Here is a 9863-nt window from a genome sequence, read left to right as displayed (position 1 = left end):
CGTATTGCAATATATTGCAATACGGTTTTTGGACGCAATACTCACCCCTACTATATATACATTACATTAGTTAGCGAGCATGTCTCCAAATATTAGACCGCATTGGATTAGAAGTTCTAGGCAATGACTCACACAACAATAATCATAGAAAGACAGATATATACCCCGTACATACTGCGAAATTTGATCCTACATCAAACTAGTCTGGGCCAGGCCCGTGCTAAATCGCAGAGTACAGACCTAAAATGTAGAAGCGTGCTAAGTTGGCACGGGTTGAATGCGCATACTCAGTTTAGCTTGTTGCGACACTCAGCAGACAGCTTCTGTACATTTATGTGACCTAACCAAGGCTATGTGCATGCGTATTACAAAATTTAGCGCAGGCCTGGCACCGGATTGCGTACACAGTTTAGCGCGGTCTAACTTAGTATGCGCCAACTTAGCATGCCTCTAAGCGGCCTGGCCCACCTTGATTTGCGGGGCTAAATTAGTCCAGTCTAGCGCATATTTAGAGCGGGATAGCGTGTTCACACTGCAAAAAGTTAGCGCGGGCCTGGCTCCGACTAGTTTGATGGGGGATCAAGTTTGCATTCTGTATAAGGTAATAAATAGACAGAGGGTGAGTAACTCTTTTTTGAGATCTACTACTGTGTTGCAGTTATAGTATAGCTGCTGGAGATTCATAAGAAATGCATTTGAGATAAACAGTGAAGTATGCAAAATAAATACTATTAGGCTATAGTAAGCGAGCATATTTAACGTATATATACATCAAATTACATACTATTTATAAGGATATGTAACAACATTTAACCAAATTATATATATAAAACCACATAATGCCTTAGACAGTGTAGTACTGTCTTGCAGTTATTGTATATAGGCTGGAGATACATTAAAAATATATTTGATTGTACAGTAAACGAAATAAACACTATTAGTTAGCGACCACATTGGATTGACAGTGCTAGACAATGACTCGCGTTAAAACAATCCTAGAAAGACAGATATAGACAGAGGGTCAGTAACTGTTTTCTGTGGTCTATCATTCACATTGTATTGCAGTTATGGTATAGATGCTAGAGATTCATAAGAAACTAGCCATCGGCGGCCCATGAATCACGGGCCTCTAGATTTTACCCAGGCATCATCAAAACATGATCGCAATATCCAAGAAGTAAATGAAAAAGTATAACAATTTGTAATGTAAAACAGAGTAGTGTACTTTGACTTAGATTCATGCTCTGTCACCTGTCCAAAGGCAATGATATCCAGCTAATTATATAACACACACTATATAGTTAGCAACCATATCTCCAAATATTTGACCACATTGGATTGACAGTGCTAGACAATGACGCTCAAAGGGTCGTTGTCGTAACAGGTACTACAGATATGTACCCGAGGTACATATATGTATACACAAAGTGTACCAGACTTGTACTACAGAAGTGTACCCTAACCCTAAACATGGGATACCTCATATAAAAATATAAACATAATACTAAACAACCTAAAACTACCTCGGGTACATATCTGTAGTACCTGTTACGACAACGACCCTTCATGCGTCAGTAACTGTTTTCTGCGATCTATCATTGTGTTGCAGTTACAGTATAGATGCAAGAGATTCATAAGAAACACATGTGAAATTAAAAGCAGAGTATGTAAAATAAACACTATTAGTTAGCAACCATATTTGACCACATTGGATTGGCAGTGCTAGACAATGACTTACATTACAACAATCTTAGAAAGACAGGTAGAGACAGAATATTAGTGAATGTTTTTGTCCACAACGTTACTGTGGTGCCACAACGATTACACAGTGACCAAGGAAGTCAGTTCACAAGTGATATTGTTTGGGAACTGTGTGCCAGGGGCGTAGCCAGTATGTAGCACTGTAGGCCCGGGCCTACACTTTTTTTTGGCCAAGTTATCTTTTTTTTTAAAACGCCCATAATTCAAATCCATAAGCTTGCTGGACGAGGTTAAGAGTCTAGGCAGGAAAAACTATTGAAATGAACGTAGCAAGAATATGGCTAAATTAGGTGACCTATTCTTCTGTCATCTAGGCTGTCATTTCTATCGCGTGCCGTTTCATTCAACACTCTACCCGCCGAAAAAGACTAGGATCCGATCTTGTCAGTTTTTTAACATTTTAACTCGTTCGTAACACTATTTTAACTCGTTTGTGTTTTTTGGGTTTAAAAGTGATATTGAATGAGGTGTCTCAAGTTAGCAAGAGGCCAGGGAACCAGAATGAACACTCGGGAAGGGCCGTTTCCGGCCATCTGGGGGGTTTGTAAAACCAAAAATTTTCTTGTACGCTCCGCGCCAACCGATGATGGCGCTCCGCTCAGATAGTCGTGCCTACAACTTTGAAAATCCTGGCTACGCCCCTGCCCTATGTGGAATCTCGAAATCTTACCCCACCCTACATCACTCGGGGGGGGGGGGGCAACGGTTAGTGTGAACGATATAGCAGAACAGTGCAGAAGCATCAATGGGCAGAACATCTGCCTGAGTTGATCTAAATTTTCAACTGCAAACCACAGGCTGGGTTCAGTCTATACATTCTATTCTTCAGAAAAGATCCTAAATTACAATTTAGATCATCTGCTGGGGTCCACCAATGATGAGAATGAACCAGGTGACATCAGTAAAGTGGGTTACTGCTCAATGTAAAATGCTGCAAGAGGCTTTACAGCAATCTGCTGATAAGATAGAGCAGGTCGCACCGTGGCAACAGCAGCTGCACTCTGCAAAGGGTAGGAAAACTAGTACAATTAAGTAATCCCATTTGAGGAAGGTATTATTAAGAAGCAGAGGGCTTAAAGGATGGTACAATTAAGATTCATCCCCACTGGGACTCCATACCCTACAAAGTCCTGGATAGGCCAGACCCAGAAGGCACTACACACTTAGTAGTGGTACTGGCAAAGAGGTCGGGTGCCTCAGACGGTTCACCACAACCTGATCATGCTTGACTCGTACAGACTAGTGAGGAAGTATGCCCAGGATGATATCCCCACAAGAGGCTCAATGAACTGACGGAAACTGCCAGTGATAATGACGGTTTTGCTTTGATTATTCCACGCCACAGAGAACCAGAGTTCCTAGTGAAGATAATCAGAGTGATCAAATAACCAAATTGCCAGTCCCTAGTTCCAATGACCTACAGAAGCATCAGTCTAGTTCAGTCGTTGAAATACGCGACGGTGTTGTGCAGCAGCTGGTCCAGTAACTTCCCAATGGGAGAGGTAGCATGGAAGCTAGCAATTGGGGCTCTGCTAGTGAGCATGGACAAGTGGTGCAGACACCCCATGCTCTGATTGAAGTCTGCTGTGCAGAAGGATTTAAAGGAGCCACTGGAGGATGAATCAAAATCAGCGCCGACTGGGGGATTAAATAGGATATAATATCATGTAGTTTGGTAACCAAACGTCATAGATACACAACTAACGTCATGGCCTTCTGTTTTCATATTGTGAACGTGCAATTAGCGTGGAAGACATAATGGCCTCACTGTACGCGCCATTTTTACCATTACAAGACATTGGTAATTAATGCTATTTATACTAAGAATAAATAGAGCAACACCAAGTGGCGTGGTATTGAACCTTATACGTCTAGAGAGATATCGATACTACAGTATATCAGCTGGAGACTCACAAGATATGAGATTGACAGTAGAGCACGTAAAATTAACACAATAAGCTAGAAAGTGTGTCCAGATACAGTGCTTCTGTTTTATCAAGGCTCCAATAAATGGAAGCATTAGGCGTGTTCACACACAAGAAAAACCGCGATGCTAATCGCGATGGAAATACCGAGATAATTGTGTCGTTGTTCACACAGGCGGAAATATCTCGCAAATCGCCGAGCGGGATAATTCTATTAATCGAACTGCGCATGCTCACTGCCGGAATGGTGCTCACTGCGCATGCTCACTGCTCACTCGCTTGGAATGATGGGATAGAAAATACCGGGATTATTTGCGCGAGCGTTCACACACGCAAATAATCGCGCTAATTCCAAATAATCGCAGTCAAAAGTGCGATTTGGAGCGCGATGCTGATCGCGAGTATTAGTGAGATTATTGCGTTCACACTTGTAAAAATCTCGGTATTTCGATCGCGATGCAAAAACCGAGATTTGCATCCCGCTTATTCGTGCCAGTGTGAATGCGCCTATTGTCATTTGCATATGTCCTTGAAAAACAATCCTTATGCATCAGATAAATGGGACAGGACTTCAGGATACTTTCTGCAGAACAAAATTCGTTCATTTCAAATAAACGTTATAACCCTAACTTCTGCTTAATCGGGACATCTCATGATTCCCGACCTGTCCTGATAAAGCGAGCACTACTGTATTTGACCACGTGGAAGTGGAAGTGCTGGACAATGACCCACGTTACAACGTTACAACCTAACTACGTTAGAACGACACATAAAGACAGATACGGTCAGTGCGACTTAAAAGGCATCTAGGTATACACACTAGAGGATACCTGCAGTTAGAACTTATACATCTTAGATCTACTATCTGTGTTAGCTATGCTTGTTGTTAGACTAAAGTGAAAACTTATCACGGATGCAGACTTGCTGTATCAATCCTAAGATGGAAAAATTATCATTTTAACCAGCAACCGATCAGTGGAAGAGCATCGCTCTGCATTTTGTTGCTGGAACACCTGTTGCACTTTTACAATTAATCACACAATTACAAAAAACACCTGGGACATAATATACCTAACCATGTTGCTAAGTTACCTACTTTATGTGAGTGTTGCCCAAAAGAAGGTTTAGGTTAGCAACATTAGGTTGCACATTCTCTTTAATATTTTAACATTCGCAGGACATTTTCCACTGACGGCACTTCATACACAAGTCAGGTACGTACAACAGATATTTTATCTGATGTGATGTTAAACCATGACACACAGGGAAACATGCATATTAAACATTCGAAATGCCTTACACGCCCATACGCTTGCGGTATGTACATGAGAATACTAATATCATCCTAAGTCAAACCTTCGTCAATACTCCACTCCTGTGCTTGACTGTTCCATCTTCGGCACTTGGCATCGCGTACATACCAGTTGTACATGTTCTTGTAAGGTGTCTTGCTTTGTGATAGATGATTGAGTTTCATGCAGAGGTCGCAAAAGCCTGGTCGATCCCGGAATTCAAACTTTCCCTTCCACGTGAAGTAGCCGTTGTACAGTGTGTCATTCTTATCAAGTATCTTGAGATAATCGGCCAGTGCCTTCGGTGACAAGTAATCAGCGATGTTGATAACAGAGTGTGTAGGCACAACATTGCTGTAGTTTCCTCCTCCCATTACAATTGGCACAGCATCCAATTTCAGCGAGTTGAACACTTTCTCGCTTATATAATCACGACATATCGCATTTTCTAGAGCAAGAACAAACTTGTATTTCTTGTTAACCATGTCGTTGCATTCGTCACTGAACCTGGGGCACTTTAGATCTCCACAGTCGCCATAGATGTCTACATCAACGTGTTGCTTAAGGTCGTCCACATATGCCATACGATTACTAGACGTATCACAGTGACTGACAAACCACGCAATGAGCTTTTCCTTCCCTTCAGCATAGTTATGAAAATTGTGTGGTGCTGAAGAATTAAATGGTACCATCTGACCATAGGTGCGAATTGCATCTGAATCCAGTCTGTATGTCATTGTAAGGTCAAAAACATTCTTCAATTCAGAGAGCCTTTGGGGTACATTTGGCATGTTGTCAGATGAATCAAAACTATGTGGTGGAGGTTCAACATTAAAGAACACCCATTGTTGGTTTTGATACTTTACATGAGGTTTGCTAAATTGTCTCGTGAACATGACAATGGCATCTGCTTTTTTGAGTAATTTTTTATCGCTGCTTGTTTCACAGTTCTGTGCTAGACCTGTTGGGCAGTTCTTTTTGAAAGCTTCATGGCCTAAACCCCAATAGTATTCCTCATTGCCATAAAACGTATTCCAGAACAAAATTAATTTAAGACCTGAACCCGAAGGCTCAAGGTTTGGCTTCATGTTTGCTTTTTGAAAGAGGACAAAATATAAGGAGATGATTAAAAGTAGTAATGTAAAAACAATGTACAATTGACACTTGTAACGTTTCAGACCGATTTTTTCCATTATATAAGTTGATGGTATAGTACTGCCCATGAACAACAAGTTTTTTCTGGTCACTGAGTCGATGTTCTGTTGAAATACTGTGGCTCTGTTGGTTGTACTCGTTTGACTCAGCCCTGGCTATCTTGTGATGGAACAATATCTGATGTGGTCAGTTAGTGATATCAGCACAGTATCATTATACATCGGTAGGAGATGAGCTGAAGCCAGCATCTGTTTCTGGACTACTGCCAGTAGCCATTAATACTTGTACAATCTGCAATAATGGAAAAGGCATGGCTTACGTATCGACTGATTAGCACTTACTTCATTGATATGTTGTAATATAAATTCTGGGAGCACTACAAATTATTTGCAGGCTGTATAGCAAAACAGACAGTAATGATGAAAATTATTTCATTTACACATTGCGTGGGGCAGTGAAAGGCATTAGTAACCCTACTTGTTCTGACAACAAATTATCGATTTGCTTATTTTATTTGTTATATAATAATTAGGTAATGAAACCAAGATCAATACCATATTCAGAGGGTTGATTTTTAGCATTAATCTACAGCAACTTTTTGCTTCCCAATCAGCACTGAAATACCAACATTTATTATCCAATTATCTGACCAAGTTAATATAAAATTAGTATAATATTCACATGACAACTTTTCAACTTAGAGGGACAAAATGGCTACTTAGCTGTAGGAATACACACACGTGTAGTGTAACCCTCTTGATACATGCAAAAACTATTGACTATTACTTCTCCACATGTTTACAAAAGGCATTTGCTCACGCTGCTATACTGAATAGAGCAACATGTGATTTGAGCCAACTATTTCACCATCCCAAGCAGGCTGTCAATCAACAGTGGGCACAGTTTTGATACAAACTGAGGCTCATAGGGTCTATGCCCCCCAGGGTACTGCCGGAACGTACCCTGGTAACTATCTAGCTGATATGGTTAGGGTTAGGGTTAGGGTTAGAGTTAGGGTTAGGATTAGGGTTAGGGTTAGGGTTAGGGTTAGGGTTAGAGTTAGGGTTAGGATTAGGGTTAGGGAGTAGGCGTAGGCGACTCCCTAGACTCATTAGTGGAGTAGGTGAGGTACGATCCGGCATATTAGATAGTAGTATTTAGTACCAGGGTACGTTCCGGCAGTACCCTGGGGGACATAGACCCTATCAGCCAAACTGAGTGGCTAATGGAACCAAATCCCAACTCCTGTCTCCACCAAGGATCCTCCCTCATTTTCCTGAACAAATATTCACACCCTATCTCGTTTAGACAGAAGCTATGATGGAATGCTCTACTACTTGACATTACAGATTAGCTGGAAATCTCTTTGTTAACTCCACCAAGGAGGTTATGTTTTCGCCCCTGTTCGTTTGTTTGTTGGTTTGTTTGTCTGTCAACAGGATATCTCAAAAAGATACAGACGGATTTTGATGAAATTTTTTGGACGGGTTGGTCTTGGGCCAAGAACCGATCGATTCGATTTTGGTGATGATCTGGATCCAGATCTGGATCCAGGAATTTTTCTCATCATTGATGTTAGTGTAGTGGTATACTCTCTAACCGTTTCGCTTTCTCTCTCTGAAGGGGTTTATGTTTCACCCAACTACAAATTAGATCGATAACTATATACATATATATGGGGGGACTGTTAAGCTGTGGCGGAGGTTTGCTATCTCTGATTGCTCGTTTTTTACTTTTTTAGAGGTTACGAATCCGTTCACCAAGTAAAGGCATTCAACCATGCACATGCTGTATGTACATATTGTGTAAACATATTCCTAAGAAACAATCCACCTTATTAGAATAAAAGATGATCACATCCCAGCAAGCACTGTTTTGTCATGATTTTACAGGTTTTTGTGAGCAAAAATGTGCACGTTCAACGGGGTCCCATTGTTACAAACATCCAAAGTAGTCATTACATCATGTATGAAATATCATAACTTTTAAAGTAAAGCATCTTGCAAAATTTGACTTTTTAGACTCACTACGGTGATAACTGTTTATGTTTCTGACATGGGCCCTACATCATTTTCCATGAAAAATTCAAATCGTGCAAAAACAATTTTGGCCTTATGTCGAGACACCAGTGGAATTTTGAACAGTCTTCCCGACTGTTCTCGTATTTATCTGACTATTACAATATTTACGAGTATTACTTGCATAACAGCAAGTGTCTCCCATAATGCCACGATGTCTCAGAACACTTGTAATGTATACGCCATATTTTTCCCGTACAGATATTTTTGCGAATTCAGAATTAACAGACAATTTCGCGAGTGGTTAATTTTGCAGTCGGTGAATTATGAAATATTCGGTATGAATTATTCGTGTGTTGTTATTTTCGCAGTCGGGGAAGCGTTCGCAAAATTTGTAAAAATTAAACCACCGCGAAATATACAGCGTATACAGTACGTCATTACTTTCAGTTTCAGCAAAATTTGCAACAATTGTAACATCCGTGTGGACTTCTGTTGACGTGGTTACATGATGATGCTAAGTACTTGTTTCTTGTGAGACCCTGTCCGAACACTTTCTCAATGGTATCTCGCATTAAGTAATAGATATGCTGTACCAAACTAGAACCACTATATCACTCAAAGAGATGCACTTTTATCTGGTGGTTGCCAATTTCAAAGAAATTGTCGCAACATGAAAGAATATGGCTACATTATTTTATATTTTATATACCATAATAGAACAAACCCAGGCCCGTAGCCAGCTTTATATTGGGGGGGGGGTTCTTTTTTCAATGTTGGCAATTTGCTCAGCAGGGGCGTGTACAGGATTTGTACCAGGGGGGGTCTAACCGTAACCCAAAGTTGCGAGCACGCGAAGCGACCAGGCGAGGGTGCCAAGCGACCGAGCGGGGGGAGGGTGTGGGAGGGGGGTGTTCACTGTTCACCCTCCCGCACGATGGAGATTTTGCAATTATTACACTAAAATGGAGCGACCTGAGGTGAAATTCTTGCAAATTTTCAAAAAAAAAATTTGGGGGCTTGGGGGGCTCGGGGGGGGGGGGGTTCGTTCGAACCCCCCAAACCCTCCCTGGCTACGGGCCTGCAAACCCATGGTAATCTTTACACTGTAGTCAGTAATATGTTTGCTATTCAGTAAGATTATATTTTGCTATATTGTTCATGTATTTAAGAGCTGAATCCTTTAAATATAAGACGACAAAAACACATTGCAGTAAGTGCCTTCATTGGTTTCATTACATTGGTCTTGTCATTTTTTCTAGTCACAATGGGTGACTTTGTGTGTAGGAATATAGGATTTGAGTGTCACCATTGTTACTCACCTACAGCTATCTTCAGCTTCAGCTTGCTTCATTATATTTACTCAGTGTTGAAAATTGCACAAACCTGTGTTACCTAATAAGATAAGGAATATAGAATAAAAAATAACAAAATGATTTTCTTTGTCTCTTTTCTCTATATTGTATATAATCAACAGGGCGCTTCCTAGGCCTTTAACACATGCTGAGTCTGACATGCATTCGCAAATAAAGCTATATTTGTGACATACTATAACTCCTCTGACATCCCTAATTGCCAAATGACCAGACTAAATTTCTAGCCGTTTACTTTTGAACGGTTGAAATAAATAAATTCCAACTATAAGCTGTGGTTAGTATTAAAAGTGGTTCCCGTTTCAACCTATTTTCAGAGGATCTGTCTTAGATGCACAT

At 40.6% G+C, this 9863-nt stretch overlaps 1 protein-coding gene across 1 annotated transcript; it reads right to left on the bottom strand.

The window, feature by feature from the left end:
- Positions 1 to 4112: 4112 nt before the first annotated feature.
- Positions 4113 to 9624, bottom strand: LOC106816635 (alpha-(1,3)-fucosyltransferase C-like). The gene is made up of 2 exons (XM_014821260.1): positions 9474 to 9624; positions 4113 to 6424 (listed from the first exon to the last, which is right to left on the bottom strand). The coding sequence occupies exon 2, from the start codon at positions 6199 to 6201 to the stop codon at positions 5032 to 5034; it is 1170 nt and encodes a 389-aa protein (XP_014676746.1). The 5' UTR covers positions 6202 to 6424; positions 9474 to 9624; the 3' UTR covers positions 4113 to 5031.
- Positions 9625 to 9863: the final 239 nt, after the last annotated feature.

This window comes from Priapulus caudatus, unplaced genomic scaffold, assembly GCF_000485595.1.
Source record: "Priapulus caudatus unplaced genomic scaffold, Priapulus_caudatus-5.0.1 Scaffold1439, whole genome shotgun sequence".
NCBI lineage: Eukaryota > Metazoa > Priapulida > Priapulimorpha > Priapulimorphida > Priapulidae > Priapulus > Priapulus caudatus.
This window is presented reverse-complemented; position numbering and strand designations above follow the sequence as displayed.